This window comes from Rhizophagus irregularis, chromosome 17, assembly GCF_026210795.1.
Source record: "Rhizophagus irregularis chromosome 17, complete sequence".
Classification (NCBI taxonomy): Eukaryota; Fungi; Glomeromycota; class Glomeromycetes; order Glomerales; family Glomeraceae; genus Rhizophagus; species Rhizophagus irregularis.
Window position 1 is genome coordinate 380,528 of NC_089445.1, and position 17,993 is coordinate 398,520.

The following is a 17,993-nucleotide window of genomic DNA, read 5'->3' on the forward strand; positions in this document are numbered from 1 at the left end:
TATTTCATTGCATTATAAAAACAATAAGGACTATTTAAAGAGGGAATCAAGTAAGTTTTATTAACTTATAAATTCATGTAAAATTTTCGTGATTAGGTATTCTAAATATCAATAAGATAATTCACAATCTAGTCCTATTCTCTTCTTGTGCAAATTCTTGGAATGTTTCTACATCAACCCTCGCTCTGTTCATGGCAAGATATGATTGACCATATTCAAACATAGAAGTATCCAAAGAAATTGTAGAATGGGATAATGTTAGGCCCTGTGTTTTATGAACAGTAAGGGTAAATGCGTCTTGTAAAGGACCTCCATTTACCACAAAATATGCAGTATCTGCTGAGAACATAGAAACTTCATCTATAATTATAGCTTTTATTTTTTATGTTCCTGATGTAGATTTTGATGCATAACTAATGACTGCCAAACATCTTTAATTTTTAAGGTTGAATGAACTGGTTTTCCTTCAACATTTTCTGCTACAACTCTTGTTGGTGGATTTAATTTAGTTGTAGTTCCTGTTAGAAAATTCCAATCATTTTTTTCATCTACAATAGACCTGATGTTCATAATATGGTCTACCGTTATATTGATGAAAGTGGCAGGCATGTCTGTATGTATTAATTTATATTAAAATATTGAGATCTTATATGTGAAATTAAAAAAAGTGTAATTTTATGATAAAATCGAAAGTTAGAAAAGAGTCAATTTTACAATTTTTTTACCTTTCTTTTATCTATTTTACGATTGATTATATAAATAATTGTTAAAAAAATAGATTGTATTTTTGAAATTGATATAATGCAACTGATATACTAAATTATTGCTTAATATTATTATTAACCAATATTTTTTTGTAATTTTATTATTAATAAAAGTATAATACAATATGAATGAATTTATAAATAACAATTAAACACATAGGAAGCTTATGTGATAATATTAGTTGTATTAGTTTAATCACCTTAATGTGATTTAGTAAAATTGTTTTAGTTATAATTAGTAGTGTATCATTAATTTCTTATTAACTATAATATAGTTGTATAATATTATTCTAAACATTATTTTTGGGATGTGTTTACATAAATTCAAAGAGATTTTAGAAATAATCTACATTGTTTATCATTTTTAGTTAGATTTATTTTATTCGACATTCTCAAAAATTTATTAGAAATTTTTATTAATTTGACAATAAAAACTAAAAAGGTATAATTATTAATAAAAAATTTAAAAAATTATTAATTATATTTTTTTTGATTAAATAAATCATAAATACTTTTTTGAATTTTTATTTCAAAATTTTTAGAAAAGAGAAAAAATAAATCAAAAAAGGAAGTCCATTTCCTTTTTTATTTTTATAAATATTTTAATTTTTTTATTTTTTCAACGAAAAAAATGTTTTTTTTATGAAAAGAGAAAAAGATCAATCAAAAAAGGAAGGCCATTTCCTTTTTTATTTTTATAAATTATTTTTTTTTGGTTTTTTTTCAACGAAAAAAGCGTTTTTTATGAAAAAAAAGAGAAAAAGATCAATCAAAAAAGGAAGGCCATTTCCTTTTTTATTTTTATAAATTATTTTTTTGAATTTTTTTTCAACGAAAAAAAGTGTTTTTTTTATAAAAAGAGAAAAAGATCAATCAAAAAAGGAAAACCATTTCCTTTTTTATTTTTATAAATTTTTGTTGATTTTTTTTTTTAACAAAAAAATAAAAGATTTTTACGAAAAGAGAAAAGGGTAAATCAAAAATGGGAAATTATTTCCTTTTCAATCAAAAAAAAATCTAAAAAACTTTAGTTTTGCTATACTTTTTTTTTATTATATATAAAATTATCTCTGACTTTTTTTCCCAATTTGGATTATGGTTAGATTAAAATGCAAAATCTAAACCATAAAAATGCACTAACTAACCCATAAAAACGCACAAATTTTCACAAATTTTCATAATTTTTCATTTTAAGATATGATTGTTAATGATCTAATGCATTCCAGGATATGATCATCATTTCGGCACAAAAAAATCTATCGAATTATTTGATGTGTTTTAATATCACCTGGTTAAAATTTTAAATCTATAAACACATTCTTAGTTTACACATGTAAAGGAAATAGAATCATATATTGTACAAATTGGGTTCAAATAAGTATATTCGCAATATACTACCAGAAAATATTTTTTAGACGAGTTAGTAAATATTCAATATTTTTAATTACTTTATATTATTCATTTAATAAAATGATTTAATTTAAAATCCTTGTTGCTTTATTATATCTTTTCAAATTTTTTTCGTTTCACTTATTCACTTTATACAAGTCACATCATTTGAATCAGCTATGATTAATAATTCTTCAGATACATTATGGATTTTTGTGTATATTTAATCAAAGAATTTAAGGCTTTAATTATTACCATATCTATTTATGCTACAAGTTGGTATATTAATGGAACGCTTATTTTGAAAGAAGAAAAAGAACGATATACAGTGTTCAAACCTGAATTATTGAAAATTTTTTCATGAAATATATTTCATTTTTTTTTTAACGTTTACGAAATATTTTTTTTCTATATGAATAGAGTTATTACATACGGCTTAAATTCTAAAATAAAGAATAAATATATTTTTAGTCATATCTTGATGATAGCCATTGTTTATATATTTTTTACACTAATACAATTATGTCTGTGTACTTTATTATTATATATATGTACTATATAGCTTCATACGCTCATATACAAAATTTTTCCCAAATCCGTATTATCTTTTTTTTATTTAAATAAAAAGCTACATATTTAACAAAATAACATAATATTACTAAGTCGATATTAAATGTAACCTCAAACAGAATGAGAAACGAAAAAGAAAAAATAGTTACATCTATAATTAAAAGGAAAAAAGAAAAAAACAAGAATAAAAAGAAAAAAAAAAGAGAAGAAAAACTCTATAATTGAAAAGTTCTATTTGTCTATGGGAGTAAAAAAATCTATATCCCAGTTCACATCTTCAACTGCCCTTCAGAATTACTCTGATTAATAGCCATAATTGCATAAGAAGTAAGAATTTCACCTGGTGCCAACGTTAAGACACCTATTTTAAAGAAAAAATGAATTGATACATGCCCTACAAAATTTACAAAATTTTTTAGTCACTATCACCTCATACCATATGAGGTTTACCACCCTGTTAATTATGCCTAAGCAGGGAACCCCAGGACACCCATGTGGCCATCATAGGATCTATGGTAAATGAACTCATATAGTATTCAATAACAATTACTAAGTAAGTGACATGGCATAGGAGATATGTGTCATTTCCAACGGGAACCTGGCCTTCCCTTCCATATGGATCAGCTTGGGGATCACCTATATGGCATCATTGTAGCTATGCCTTCGTGCACAAAAGCAGATAGCTACTAGCCTGTAGCAAATGGTACGTACTACGAGCACATAAACCCCTATGTCAATTATAACAGTTCACCATCCGGAAGACTTTCAGTGAACCCTGCAGTGTTACACCTACACATACGTCCATCCGGTAAACTATTATAATTATACTTACCACTTAATGATATGACCTAGCCTCGTTTAGTGTTAGCTTGTCCACGATCGAAGGAGCTCTAATAGTAGAAGAGAGATCCGCAGGAGAATGAGAAGAAACGGAACCAGAAGCTGGAGCGTGAATAGAGGCTTCAAGAGAAGAGTTTTCCAGAGCGGTAAGTTCAGCAGTATTTTGAGTATTCATTACTTCCTATACGAGCTCTATTGAGAAGTGAAAACAAGTGAATATTCGCGATGCGTAACCAAAGGAAGAATGATAACAGTAATAAAATTGCAGTATCGTAAATACAGTAGGTACCAAATTTGGCAAGAACCACAATACGTCTAAACTGACAGGAGTAGTTAGAATGGTTTTTCACTTACAAACAAGTTTTTAATATCTAATGAAACATATGTTTGTCCAAAGGCAGTAAATACAGTTCTTGATGTTGATATATCTTTTTTTTCCGTCTTAGTATTTACTTGCGCGTGAAAAGAAATTACTTGCGCGTAAAAAAAAATCACTTGCGCGTGAAAAAAAGGTATTTACTTACGCGTGAAAAAAAAGGTATTTACTTACGTGTAAAAAAAAGGTATTTATTTGCGTGTGAAAAAAGGTATTTGTTAGATATTTATTTGAAAAGAAAGTATTTATAAAAAAAGTATTTAGTTGTGTTTGAAGGAGGAATGAAAGAGATGGAGGAGAGATATGTATTAAAAAAAAAGAAAAGAACTGTATAAATATTATTTTTTTTGTTGTACAATGATGAAAAAGTATAAATGATATCAATATCTGCAATCAATTAAATCAATTACTCAACAATATCAATACGTATGGTTATATTGTAGCTTTTAATTACCTAATCATGACGTATTTACCTTTATATACATCTTTTTATTCATATGAATAATTATAATTAACTTTTAACAACTTATACAGACAGACACAAACTAACACAAGCCACCGATTTTATTAAGTATATCATAATCATTTATTACTGCATATGCTTTAAAGTAGGTAATATTCTTTTTACCGTACAACGATTTACGATATGATGTAAAATTTCAAGAGAGTTGTCTTTAAGAGATTTAAATGGCGTATGAAAAAACTTTTATTCCTTAAAAAAATTTGTCGAAAAATTGTTTTTTCAATGGCTGACTACTATTTTGAATAATTTCATTATTTGTTGAGTTATTTCCTAATTCACGTGGTTTTCCTTGTTGATTATTATAATTTGATCCTTTATTCGAAATTACTATGTTTGTAGGAGTAACAGTTTATCATCATATATTTCATTATTCGTAACTCCAGGATTTGAAATATTATTTCTATTTTCATTATTATTTAATCTAGGGATGTAAAAAGAAACATAAACAAACTAAGATTAAAATCAAATCTCTACCCTCCAATAATTGAATTAACTATTGGTATAGTATCATTGCTTGAAGCACTTCCTGTTGATTGAGTTGACGGTGCACTTCCCTCTGATTGAGTTGATGGAGTAGCTCCTGCACTTCCGATATCCGATGGTTGTTTAGCACTTCCAGCAGTACTCAGACCTCCCTCCCGTTGGTATAGTAAAACTTGGAAATGGATCTTGAGTATTTACTTCATGTACAAATTGAAATAAAATTATAAAAATAATAAAATTAAAATATGATTTATTTAGGTTAGAATTTTTGTTACATTTATTGCAGTCTTTTTGTAGTGACATTGCGATAAAATCACGTGACTTCGAAAATAATACATATCACATTATGATAAAGAAATATTATTTCAATGTAATATGATTATCAACTTAGCTTTTAGTTTGACGTCTCCCTTTTAAATTTGGAATATCCTTAGAATATTATAATATTCCATAATAAAACAAGGGTCAAGATATATTTTTGATTTACATAGTTGACCGCGCACCACGGGTATTACCTGTTTGCTCAGATACTCACAAATACCCGGATTGTATCCGGGTAAACGGGTAACAGGTCACAGCTCTAGTCTAACCGTCACGTCTACGTAATTCTTGTGTTACCATAAACGGGGTAGTAATTGTTATATAAGATATAATACAGTAAATATAAACTTTTAATGGGTGATGTACAGTTAAGAATTGTTTTATGTACAGTATAACATAGTATGATCCTTTATTAAATCAATATACGATATGTTGCTACTGCAATTAAATATCTATTAATATAATTGATAGCCACTACCATTTGTTGGTATACCTCAGGTTCCAAACTTGTTCTTAGATATTCTAACCATATTTTTGATTTGCCTTATAGTTCAGATTTTGAATGCTTCTGGTTCAAATTTTATGTATTCATAAATAAAAAAAAAATAAATCAATTCCTAATACTGTTCACACATCGACGGTTGACATGATTTAAATTATGCCCTGTAAAAAAAAGTCGATCCGCTTTTTATATTCCATCTTTTTTCGTAAAAGGCTCATATTTCCGGAATTAATAAGTAAATCCTTTGTATCAATTCATTTTTAGACGTTAATATATGTCTTCCGGCTGGTTAGTTATAGAAAATCCTTTTGTGTAGCGTTTGATCTCGGTAGTTCAGTACAACTCCTTGACTCCTTTTCTTTCGAATGGGTAAACGAGATGTGAAATTATGAATATTTCACATTTTGTGACAAAAATTGGTGTAAGAAGTTTTAATTTGCTAGAATTTAGTTAGAATATATAAAAAAATATTTCAGTTATTATTTACAGTAATTAATTATTCGAATTTTTTCTATATTTATTATATTTATTAAGATTTATTTTCTCCAGAATTTTTAATATAAAAATTTGTACTATTTTTTTTTGCAAATTTTCGTTTCTTGAAATTCAATGATATAGTGAATGAATATTACATACACACTACATACATCTAATAATCTTTTTTATTTGCCCTCCAAATTGAATCATCAGCAACTTGTATCTAAGGGTATCCACACCAGTCGTTATAGAGTACAACAATCTTCATACGATAGTATTACAATTAGCCAAACTTTTCATGTCTTTTGTTTATAGCACAATTTATAAAGACGTTAATAATATCTGTAAGAATCTAAAGACCGAAAATCATTCATCAAATTTTCGGAATTTTTTTATTTTTTATTACAAAAGAGTGATGACCATGAAACAATAATTGTAAACGCAGGAGGGATCACATAGTATTTCGCTTTGTTTGACTATATGAGCTCCACCCTTCGTGGAAGAGAAAGGCTACCTAAAGAAAAACTCCACCGCCCAGGTAACCGAAATTTCCGGAAATATTAAAAGATGATTTGCTGGACAAATTATCACATGACCAAAATGTTTGTTACTATAACTATATAAAAGATTATCAAAAGTAAAACTTAGTAAAGAAAAATTAGCGTGTAAGGTAAGTTGCAGTACGCATGTCATACATTTTATTTTTACACACTGTGCTGTACAGTTACTTTTTAGCATGCCAAAAAGTTATTTATTGTCATTTTCCTTTTTAGCATAAAACTTACAGGCTATTTAATCATTTCATAGCAGTTAAAAACTTTTCTAATTAGAACTTAAGGGGTTCTACCAAATTCACTATCCACTAAATCCACTTTTCAATAAGTTCAATATAAAGTAGTAAAGATCAACTTGTTATGAAATCATTCCAATAAACATGGCATGAATAATGGTCAAAAAAGAGGAATATCCAGCATGTAGATGATACCATAAAATATATCAGTTATATTTTAATAAAACGCCAAAGTCAAATGCGATATTCCCGTTATAAAAGATTGTGGGGGTTGGTTGGGAAAATGGAAATCCAGAAAACCAAAACATTGAACATTATAATTTTATTTTAGTATAACTTTTTAAATCTATAAATAAATAAATGTAAATACAATAATTTTTTTTTTAATTCGCGTCTTTCATAATCTGATTTCATTAAAAAATCTCGCGGTTGGATTTTTAGGTAATATACTCTCTTAAATATTTAAAATCGTGAACTTTTGTAGAAATTGTTCATTGCGAATGAATTAAAAACATTAAGTAATTTTATAAATGAAATAATATTCAAAGAATGGGAATTATTCAAAAAACAAAAATGATCGGTTTCTTTCTTTTTCAAGTAAATATGAATCAGTAATGCGGTGTAATTTGAATTTTTCGACAATATGCGGATTTAAAGTTAAGCTTTACAAGTAAATATTAATTAATTTGAGATAAGCCCAACCACAAATCAAGAAAAGATGATTCGAAATATTTGATGATTCGGAATTAATCCGTTTATCAAAGAAGGTATTCAATTATTTTTTGTCACTACACTGATCTCCTGATTGTTTTATGGAAAATTTTCTTATAAAAGGACAATGTTTTCAACTTACTCTTCCTGCAGAATTCTTATAAAAGGATAACGTTTTCAACTTACTCCGACTATAATTAAACTTTCATCTATCAAAAAAAAAAACAAAATGATAAAGCAAACCTATATTCTTGTAGTCATTTTATTCGCTATTCTTTCAATAGCCAACGCTATTCCACATCAACTTTATAATATAAAAGAGCCATTACCTTTGCCGCATGCCCTACAGGATCTCCAAACCTAATCACTGTATCAATTAAACCTGACCCTCCCTTGGCAACCTGCAGTACTAATCGAAGTAACCATTTCATTTATTATTAATTGAATTCAGACTTGAAAAAATTCAATGTCAGAAAATTCTTTCTATTGTAATTGAATAACGTAATACAAATTTTGAATTCTAAAGTATTGAATACTGTAATTTGTTATTCCTTTACTTACTGTACTAAAAACTAAAATTCCAATGTCTCGTGAAATTCATATATCATGAAATTTTTTGTGACGATCAATCTCAAGAACAAATAACGTTACATACTGTAACGTTATATAAAAAATATATAAAATATATGAACAATCAAAACAATGAATGACAAAACACAATTATTTAAATTTTTTCCAATTATCCAAAGTATTTGTTTAAATAGCCAATTTATCTCAAATTAAGTCAATTTGCAAAAATAATTTCTGTGGTTAACCACTTTTTTATATTGTTCTTGAACTTGTTATAAATTTTACACAATAAAAATCGCAAAATTTCGATGTTTATAAGTTTTTTTTTATTTATAATAAAAAAAAATAATATATATAACTACATAATAATAAATTACTATCGTTTTATCTATACAAACCATAAAATAATACCAACTTAACAAAACATTTTAAATTATAACTTATAATTTTGATACTGTTTTTTTGTTATCAAAATCAGCCACTAAACTTCTTTTACTAAACGTTTTAGTAAATGGATCCTGCAGAAAAAACAATTTGTTAATTTTAATTAACGATAAAAGAGAAAGGTAAAAAATTATTTTTGCCAAACGCTTACTGTAAAGTTAGTGACATCATAATTTGTTTCTTCTTCACGAAGTTCTAATGGAATATAAGATCTAACATTTGGTCCAACATAAACTTGTCTTGGACGCCAAATTTTTGCATCCTTACTTTCTAATGATTCTTTCCAATGAGCTAACCACCCTGCAATACGTGGAATTGCTACACATCAAATAAAATAAAGTCAGAATAGAACTTACCCTATGGGTACTAAAAATGTACATAAAAGTACTTACCAAATAAAACTGGGAACATATCTGTTGGGAATCCCATTGCTTTATAAATTAATCCAGAATAAAAGTCTACGTTTGGATATAGTTTTCTTTTTACAAAATATTCATCTTCTAGTGCAGCTTTCTCCAATACAACTGCAACGTCTATAAGTGATTCACGTCCACAAACATCAAACACCTATCAATCATAATAAAATTAATTGATGAAAAATAACCCTCTTAACATAAAGGGCCTAGATAAACTTCTTTTACCTCATAAGCAATATTTCTAATAATCTTTGCACGAGGATCATAATTCTTGTATACTCTATGGCCAAAACCAAATAGTTTTCTTTTCCTTTGTTTTACTTCTTCTAAAAATCCAGGAACTTTATCAGCTGATCCAATTTCTTCCAACATTCTCAACACTGCTTCGTTAGCTCCTCCGTGAAGTGGACCATATAAAGCAGCTGAAGCACCAGCAACTGCACTGTATGGATCAACCAAAGAAGAACCTATATGACGCATTGCTGCTGTTGAACAATTCAACTCGTGATCTAAAATTGAAGCAAAGCAATAGGCAAGTGACAATGATTATCAGACAATCACAAAATTGTTTCAACAGATCTCTAAAGAACTGAGATATTTAATTTCAAAATAATACAACTATTATTAAATTAAATTAATCATACCAGCATGAAGAATAAATAAAACATCAAGAGCTTTGGCTAATTTTGGATTTGGTTTATAATTTTCTTCGGACAATCGATCAAGCATATACAAGAAATTCTCTGTATAAGAAAGATTATTCTGTGGAACATTGTACACACTAAAAAATAACGACAAAATAATATATAAAGCATTTTTTTTTTTTACTAAAGTAATGAATTAAACTAAATCTTACCGTCCAATACGATGACGATATGCCATACTAATGATTAAAGAATAATTTGTTAGATAAAAAATTTAAAAATGTCAGAAGGGAATTTTGAGTTCATACTCACGCTGCCAAGGTTGGTGTTTTTCCTAATAATCTGAAAATTTGTTTATTTCGAACTTTTTCATCACGGATAAACAAATCAGATCCCTAATTAGAAAAAAAAAATAAAATAAAATAAATTCCGAATTTAATTTGCAAATGAAAATATAATAATAAAATGAATCTTACAGCTAAGGCCGGATTAGCATCAGGATGAAAAGTACTCATAGCAGCAACACCACTAATAAATAATCCCATTGGGTGTGCATCATAATTGAAGTTACGCATTAATTCAGCAACATTAAAATGTACAAATGTATGATGCATAACCTCATTAAAAAAGTTATGATACTGTTGTTTTGATGGAAGTTCACCGTAAATCAAAAGATAAGCAACTTCAATGTATGTAGATTTCTCAGCAAGTTGTTCAATGGGATAACCTCTATATAAAACATTACCGCGTGGTATTGAGTTAGATACAATATATACAATATGCGGAAATTAGTTAGATAAAAAGAAATGTACCGATATCTTAGAACGCCAGTATCGCCATTGATGTAAGTGATTTTCGATTGCGCAACCGCAGTATTTTGAAATGCTAAAGTGTGGCAAATTAATATCAACGTGATGAATTTGGAAATTCAAAACAAATTAAAGGTTTAAATACCTGGATCATATACTCTATTAACAAGTTCAAAAGTGAAGTAATAAAACAATAATCAATTTAAATTCCGATTAAATATTAGATCAATGAAATTAATTTACCTCAATCCTTTACCGCTCTCATCCTCTTCACGAGATCCAGGAACAGGATCTGCAGTAATTTCTTTAAACTTAAGTGCAGATACAGTATTGTTCTCGATTGGAATTTCGTAAAGCTTATTGGTACGATTATCTAAAACCGTAAGAGATTGAGTATTTGAACTGTAAAAATATTTTCGCAAGGATTCAGCGCATGACACAACAGTAATCAGCAAAAGAACAAAAAAAAAAAAAATTCTTATCAACCTTCTTGGTAGAACTATCACAGCTGTTGGTTGTGACGGAATTTTACCCCCAGCTTTTACTGGAGAAGGTAAAGACCAAGTAGTGCCGGAAGACTTATCAGTTAAGATAATTTCAGAACTTATTTAATAACAAAATGAAATTAATAAAATTTTTGTTAAAAAAAAAAAGAAACTTCTTAAAATTAAGCTTACTTATTAGCTTTTTTACTCGACTCTGGCTCATCTCCTTTGGCCATAATATTTCACAATAAGAGTTTGATCAAACGACTAAAAAAACTCGAATGTTAAAAAAAATAAAAAAGCTTTTATAATTTCATGAGAGATAACAGATAATCTAGCCTATCATGCCTATCATGATAAACACTAATGATAATAATGATAATCATAATTTTACGTAATTATCATTATTACTGTACGATCACTATGATCTTATCGGAAAAATTGTGCTAGTTAAAAAACCTTTTTAACGGTCTAGCCCTCCAGTCCAGGAAAAGATCGGGTCAAGATCCCGGAAGAACTCCCAAGCAATTTACTGTATGCTTTACGTAATGTATGGCATCGTAAAAAACGTTTTTAAGTACTTCAAAGTTTATGAATTTCACTCATTTTTTCCGTCAAATTAAGTATATTATATTAAACAAAGATTTTATACAATAATAATTGTCCGGAGCAAAGCGAAAGACAACTTGCCGTACTGTCTTAGATAAATTTATATTAACCTATGCATTTTTGATTTTTTCCTTATCTACGTCTACGTCAAATTATTATTTTTTTTTAGTACACGCTGTGTAACGAACAAAACTGATTTTCCAACACACGTTTTACCATATGTCATCTCAATTTTCTTAAAGATAAAATAGATTTTGAATAATCACATGATTTATACATGATGAGATGTCTAATGTATATTTTATTTACCTGCTTTTGGTCAAATAAGTTCTTAAACTAGGAAAACGTCCATCACGTTGTTTAGTCATTCGGTTAATAATTTGAAAATTCGATCATGTTTATTGATAAATTAAAACTGCTCTTCCCTAAAAGGGATTTTGTATTAGGTGAATCTGCATTTGTACGCTTGTATTAAAAAGGATTATTATGAAAGGATGTTTAAAAATAACAATAAAATGAAAGGGATGTTTATTTTTGATAGTACGGAGAAGTTTCGGAGTACCGGATTATAAAGTACCGAATTTTTAATATATATAAAGAAACAAAGACTCGTTTATATCATTCAAAAATTTTTTTTTGATTTTACCTTACGTTAAGACAAAAAAAACTTAATATAAAAATCCGTTTTAACCCATCTAACGTAGTTAACAACCCATCTAACTTACGGTAGGTTTTTTATTTTTAAGCTTGTTTTTCTATTTCTATTTCTTTCTTTTCGGTTATTTTTTTCTTACCAAAATCTTGTTATAACTTCTTTTTTTTCTTCTGTAGTTTCTTATTTACAAAAATATTTCGAAGTTAAACATTGAAAGAAGCTAAACTTGACTTTTTTAATACTCTTTATTTTTTACTTTCTATAGTAGAGGATTGTTTAAATAATTTTTAATTAGGGTGGCTTAGCATTAGCACGTGATAATACGGATGGACAAAGTCAACAAACCCACCGAAATGCTTCAATCTGAAAACCCTTTGAAAAATGAATGTTTTTTACATTATTTGATACATAACAATGTGCCTTGTGATTTCAATAGACTTCATAATGATCCTTCGTACGCGCAAGCCTTGTATGGTGATTACTTTAACCATTTAATTTCTGAATACTTCAGACCAAATTTTCCGCCAATCATAAACGTGGAGGAATATGTCAACGAAAATGAAAAAAATAAGAAAATCAAAGACATGAGTATTATGAACAAAAGGAATGGTTTTATGGTATACCGAAAAACACTCAATAAACATCTGGAAATATTAGGGGTACGTATTACCATGCAGCAACTGTCTCCTCTGGCTGGATCATTATGGGGTAGTGAACCAGAACAAGTAAAAGATTACTATAAAGAAGTTTCAGAAAAGATAAAAAAATTACATAATAATCGAGTAGAGAATTATATAAAAAATAATTGTAAACGTTCATCAGAGGATAATTATGATTATGAAAATATGAGCAGTAAAAAAATTAAGGAGCTGATTACAAAAAATGGAGGAAATGCCTTTATTATTTTTAGAAAACAACTTAATGAAGAATTAAGATCATTAGGATACAACTATAGTATGCAGGAACACTCAAAGATTGCTAGTTATCTTTGGAGTATACAACCAAAAGAAGTGAAAAGTTGTTTTAAAGAAATTTCGGGTCAATTTAAGAAAACACTTAATGATCAATTAAAGCAAATGATTTGTAAATCAGACAATGATAATAATGAACCAATCATTAATAACGACTCCTTGAATATAAAATCAAACAATGATGACAATGGATTGAACATGAGTTATATAAAACTAGACAATGATGCGTCCACAAATGATGTTCACGATTCCTGCTGGACGGGAGAATCAAAACCATATGGATCGTTCACAAATGACTTCAATAATTACCTGAAATTGGGACCAGAATCAATCGTTGAAAATTCAATCGAAGAGAATTTTTTTTGACAATAATAATATTTTATTTTTAATATTTACATAATATTTTTTTCACTTTTATATTTTTTTTTCATTTTTAATTTCTTGTAAATTTATATACTTTTATGTACTTATCATATTATGTTGTATCATTTTTTTTTTGTTCGATTTTTTTTTTTGTTCAATAAATACAAATAAATCCATTTTTTTTTAAAAAAAAACAAAATATTATTTGTTAAGTTTGTTTGTTTATTGAAGTTTGAACAAAATGTGCTAAATATTACTAAGATCGAACTTAATACTTAATTAATAAACTGAGATCTTCGAGGACAAAATTTGAGACGAAATAAATTAAAAAAATTTGTGCATAAAATAAAAATAGAATGCGCAATCAAAGTTCATTCTAAATTGATTACATATTTAAAATGTAAAATTTCTCCATTTGTATGATTACTTTAAAATAATTTTACTTAATTTTAAGCTAACGTTCGAATCAAATCTTGTCAAATTAATGTACAAGTAAAATTTTAGTATGTGTGATCATATCCATTCAATCTAAATTTGAACGAAAATTTCGCCATTTGTTCGCTATTTTGTGTAATTTTAAACCAATAAATGAAATAAACAAAGTGAATTTAATGTCCAAAAAAAAATGGGGAAAATAGTATTGAAAAAATCTTTGTCTGACTGATAATACAATTTCTGTTAAGATTATCATATGGAAAGGTTGGTGATTATATATAATCAGGAGAGAATAATGAAAATTCTTGGGGAAATCTCTTGGAAAGATTTGGATAAACAATAAAAAATTTAATTTTCCATGATCATATTTTGGGAATATAATGTATTAAAAATGAAAATTCTTTGGAAAAATAGCTTGAAAAAATTGAATAAACAATAAAAAAATGTAAAATCTTGTGATTGTTTTTGGAGGAATATTTGTAATATTTTTTGGGGGATCATGAAGAACTCTTGTTTAATTTTATAATTTCTTCCTAATAAATTATGGAATAACTATGTTAAACAAAAAAAAATTCAATATCTTGTAATTTTAATATATTAAAATAAAATAAATCCTCAAATTCTTTATTTATTTGAATAAAAAGACAACTGTAATTATTCTATTATCAATACCTACATATCAAAGTTGAACTTTACTAAAATGGATTAATTTATTTTGCAAATTCTTATTTAATCTTTAAATTTTTTCCTTCTAAAAAAATATCATTTGAAAAAATATAAAGTTATTAAAGCTTTTACACTTTTCCATAAAAAAAAAATATATCTACTTTTTTTTAAAATTTTAAAGGTAGTAAAATATCTTACAAAAATCTTTCTTATTATTTCAAATATTTTACAATAATTAGTTGCTTTAACTTCAACTTTTTGATTCTCATTATTTTGGTTTTGATTCTTTCAAAAATATGCATTTTCCATTAAGATTAAATTCAAATTGAAGTTCAAGTTAATTGAAGAATCAAGTTAGAGATCAAGTTGAAAATCAAGTTGAAATTAAAATTAAAGTTAAAACTTAAATTGAGACTTAAATTGAAAATTAAGTAAAGGTTCAAATAGAAATAAGTTTAAAAAAATTAATAAATCTGTACTCTCTTCTTATAAACCCTATAAATTCATGCAAAAATGATATTAGGACATTTTGCCAAAAGCCATTTTGCTGAAAAATAATCTCTAGCCTGAGTTATTTATAATTCTGCATAATATTGGCCCTATTTTTGGGGAAATGTCCTTTCAGCAAAATGGCTTTCAGTAAAATGTACTGTAACCACATAAAAAATAAACAAAAATGTAAAAAAAAATCAAAAAATTAAATTTTTACTGCATAATATAATATTTTATTTAAATTTGAAATATCTTAATATTTTAAATTTAAAAAACCTAAACCTAAGACTATTTGTTAGTAAATTATATAGTAAAGAATCAGAAAAAACTAAAAAATTATAAATCAATTTGTAATTATAATAATATAAAATCAAAAAAAAAATAATAAGTCAATTCATAACTATATTATAAATTAAAAGAAAATAATAATTAATTTACAACTATATTATTATAAAAATGGAATTAAAGAAAATAATAAGTTAATTTAACAATGATTTTTCTTTGCTATAGTTTTATTAACATATAGAAAATTAAATTAATTTTATTAATTAATAAAAAAATAGTTTTTTTTTTTATTTAATATTATTAATTCATTTATTAAAAATAATTCTATTATTAAACAAATTTCATTTATTTTAACAAAAAATTTAAAAACTATGTTGTGATTGAATATTAGTAGATGAATTACATGTAGGTATTAATAAAAAATCAAAATAGCAAAAATTTTTTTCTTCTAATTTGAATTGCAAAATTTTAAATATATTTTTTCTAATTTTTCTTATTTAAAATAATTAATAGTATAAAATTTGAAGAGAATTAATTATAATATTATTTTTTAAATTTTTGGTTTATGATTAATTATATTATAGTGTTTTTTTAAGATTAATGCTATACTTTACTTTAAATTTAAAAATATTTAGTTAGCAGTAATACAGTATGGATAAATACTTATAATAAGATTAGATTTATTTATTTAAGTAATTTACTATAGTAGATAGAAAAGCCAGTAGTACTTTTATTATCAGTTATAAATTTATAAATAAACTTTTATCTAAAAAAAAATTAATTTATTAATTAAAATTTTCAATATTTAACTAAATTTATTTAATATATTTTTTATTTATAAAATATAATAATAAATTTTAATTTGATTAAAATTTAATATAAGCCTCAAAATATTAAGATTTAGATATTTGTAATTATAAATTTAATGTAAAAAAAAAATAACAATTATAAAATTTTATCTTAAATACAGATATTACTCTTATTTACATGTAACAATTTATATTATCTAATATCCTTTTTCTTTTTAAAACAGTCTGTTAGGAATTTAATCTTTAGACTTTGATATAACAAATAGTAATCTGATTAAATAAAGCTTTGGCAAAAATTTTATAAAACTTATATCATTTTTATTATTTTTATTAGTATTGTTTTGTTATATAAAAGTCCCAATGTTTAAAATATAATTACTTTGCAGTATATGTCTAAGCCTTATTGCACAATCCTAACATTCTCAACCCAGGTCGAGTTTCATCTAATTTATGAGAATTTAAGTTTTAAATTTCCATTAGGAAAAAACACATGTTTTAGAATCGTTAGTTTATTGGAAAATTATATAAATTATGAAATACTTCCTAGATAGGTTTGATCTAAGAAATTATAAAAAAGAAAGTTAATTCATAGTATAAATAGACCATAAATCAAAATGATAAACAAATAAAACAAATACTTTGAAATGTAACCCAATGAGCGAAAATACCAAGCATTTGAGATCTTGTACTAAATAATAAAATACGCGTAATCCTTCGGGATCATCACTTTCTTGTACGTCAACAAGAGATCCAATTTTTGCAGTCTGTTGAGGAATACATATATATAAATTAAAACTGTAAAAGCAAATCACGTACATAAACTTGCAACAAAATGAATGATGTTTTAAAGTTACCTCAAATGAAATATGTTCATTGCCTAATCTAATCTCAAGTTCTTGTCGCCCAACAACATTCTTTTTTGGCCATTTTTGATCGTCTTCTCTGTAAAATAATTATGTCAGATATTCAATATAAGAAAAGATATTTGAAATCATCCAACTAAATAACTTACTTCATGATCTCGCTTTCTTGGATAATTCGTTTCAATTCTTTCATCATTAATGGACTTACATACACTTTTGAATGGATCATCATGACAAATTAAACATGTAATTAAATCGAAATAAGAAAAATTAATTTGTTTATTAATGCTAACTTGTCAAAGGGAAAAATTATTATTGTTGAAATAAAACTTTTATAATTAGAAAAGCGATGCTTACTCTCTTTTCTTATCAAACTATCATTTCTGTAATTTGAGTTATTAGCATAACGACATCGTCCATCAGCGCGAAACTCGAACTCAAGAAATTCGTGGCCATATCGTCCCATGTGACCAGTGCTAATAGAATTATTAAACAGTCAATAAAACAATATATAGATCGTAACAAAACATAAGTAAAATAAAAAAAATACCTACTAATAACGAACATAAAATTCTTCGTCTCCGCCCATTATTGTACTTTATTTGCCTGAAAAATTGAAATGCGATCTAAGAAGTAAGAACTGAAACAAAAGTTAAAACAGTTGAATGAATAATGTTTACATACCAAATTCGGGAAATTTCTGGAAGCGTAGATCATCTGCATTTATCGAA

General features: G+C 26.1%; 7 protein-coding genes across 7 annotated transcripts; 1 reads left to right on the top strand and 6 right to left on the bottom strand.

Annotated features, from left to right (window-relative positions):
- Positions 1–121: 121 nt before the first annotated feature.
- On the bottom strand, positions 122–349 carry OCT59_008803 (uncharacterized protein; the record flags this gene model as incomplete). The annotated part of the gene is made up of 1 exon (XM_066133141.1): positions 122–349. The coding sequence occupies one exon, from the start codon at positions 347–349 to the stop codon at positions 122–124; it is 228 nt and encodes a 75-aa protein (XP_065999616.1).
- A 26-nt stretch (positions 350–375) lies between these two features.
- OCT59_008804 (uncharacterized protein) lies at positions 376–609 on the bottom strand (the record flags this gene model as incomplete). The annotated part of the gene is made up of 1 exon (XM_066133142.1): positions 376–609. The coding sequence occupies one exon, from the start codon at positions 607–609 to the stop codon at positions 376–378; it is 234 nt and encodes a 77-aa protein (XP_065999617.1).
- Positions 610–3,460: 2,851 nt separating this feature from the next.
- On the bottom strand, positions 3,461–3,738 carry OCT59_008805 (uncharacterized protein; the record flags this gene model as incomplete). Its single annotated transcript, XM_066133143.1, has 2 exons — positions 3,461–3,512; positions 3,572–3,738. The coding sequence occupies 2 exons, from the start codon at positions 3,736–3,738 to the stop codon at positions 3,461–3,463; spliced, it is 219 nt and encodes a 72-aa protein (XP_065999618.1).
- A 1,194-nt stretch (positions 3,739–4,932) lies between these two features.
- Positions 4,933–5,248, bottom strand: OCT59_008806 (uncharacterized protein; the record flags this gene model as incomplete). The annotated part of the gene is made up of 2 exons (XM_066133144.1): positions 4,933–5,117; positions 5,221–5,248. 2 exons carry the CDS (start codon positions 5,246–5,248, stop codon positions 4,933–4,935), a joined length of 213 nt encoding a protein of 70 aa, XP_065999619.1.
- Positions 5,249–8,621: 3,373 nt separating this feature from the next.
- OCT59_008807 (uncharacterized protein) lies at positions 8,622–11,375 on the bottom strand. Its single transcript, XM_025316223.2, has 13 exons — positions 11,307–11,375; positions 11,116–11,232; positions 10,873–11,031; positions 10,775–10,788; positions 10,633–10,705; positions 10,297–10,549; positions 10,133–10,215; positions 10,033–10,059; positions 9,821–9,957; positions 9,402–9,685; positions 9,153–9,327; positions 8,912–9,078; positions 8,622–8,834 (listed from the first exon to the last, which is right to left on the bottom strand). The coding sequence occupies exons 1-13, from the start codon at positions 11,348–11,350 to the stop codon at positions 8,757–8,759; spliced, it is 1,611 nt and encodes a 536-aa protein (XP_025181065.1). The 5' UTR covers positions 11,351–11,375; the 3' UTR covers positions 8,622–8,756.
- A 972-nt stretch (positions 11,376–12,347) lies between these two features.
- On the top strand, positions 12,348–13,896 carry OCT59_008808 (uncharacterized protein). Its single transcript, XM_025316224.2, has 2 exons — positions 12,348–12,449; positions 12,555–13,896. Exon 2 carries the CDS (start codon positions 12,705–12,707, stop codon positions 13,713–13,715), a length of 1,011 nt encoding a protein of 336 aa, XP_025181066.2. The 5' UTR covers positions 12,348–12,449; positions 12,555–12,704; the 3' UTR covers positions 13,716–13,896.
- Positions 13,897–16,671: 2,775 nt separating this feature from the next.
- Positions 16,672–17,921, bottom strand: OCT59_008809 (Protein mago nashi 2). The gene is made up of 6 exons (XM_025316225.2): positions 17,817–17,921; positions 17,620–17,738; positions 17,412–17,475; positions 17,254–17,341; positions 17,038–17,163; positions 16,672–16,957 (listed from the first exon to the last, which is right to left on the bottom strand). The coding sequence occupies exons 1-6, from the start codon at positions 17,849–17,851 to the stop codon at positions 16,943–16,945; spliced, it is 447 nt and encodes a 148-aa protein (XP_025181067.1). The 5' UTR covers positions 17,852–17,921; the 3' UTR covers positions 16,672–16,942.
- Between the last annotated feature and the right edge of the window lie 72 nt (positions 17,922–17,993).

What these genes read in the sequence shown, in the direction of transcription:
- OCT59_008808 (XM_025316224.2), top strand. Translation starts at nt 12,705, where the DNA reads ATGGACAAAGTCAACAAACCCACCGAAATGCTTCAATCTGAAAACCCT.
- OCT59_008809 (XM_025316225.2), bottom strand. Translation starts at nt 17,851, where the DNA reads ATGGGCGGAGACGAAGAATTTTATGTTCGTTATTA. An exon ending in TAGTTTGATAAGAAAAGAGA is followed by an intron (nt 17,476 to 17,619) that starts GTAAGCATCGCT and finishes TCCATTCAAAAG; the next exon opens with TGTATGTAAGTCCATTAATG. An exon ending in ATGAACATATTTCATTTGAG is followed by an intron (nt 17,164 to 17,253) that starts GTAACTTTAAAA and finishes ATTCCTCAACAG; the next exon opens with ACTGCAAAAATTGGATCTCT.
- OCT59_008807 (XM_025316223.2), bottom strand. Translation starts at nt 11,350, where the DNA reads ATGGCCAAAGGAGATGAGCCAGAGTCGAGTAAAAAAGCTAATAA. An exon ending in GTGATAGTTCTACCAAGAAG is followed by an intron (nt 11,032 to 11,115) that starts GTTGATAAGAAT and finishes ATATTTTTACAG; the next exon opens with TTCAAATACTCAATCTCTTA. An exon ending in ACTGGCGTTCTAAGATATCG is followed by an intron (nt 10,550 to 10,632) that starts GTACATTTCTTT and finishes TGTTTTATATAG; the next exon opens with AGGTTATCCCATTGAACAAC.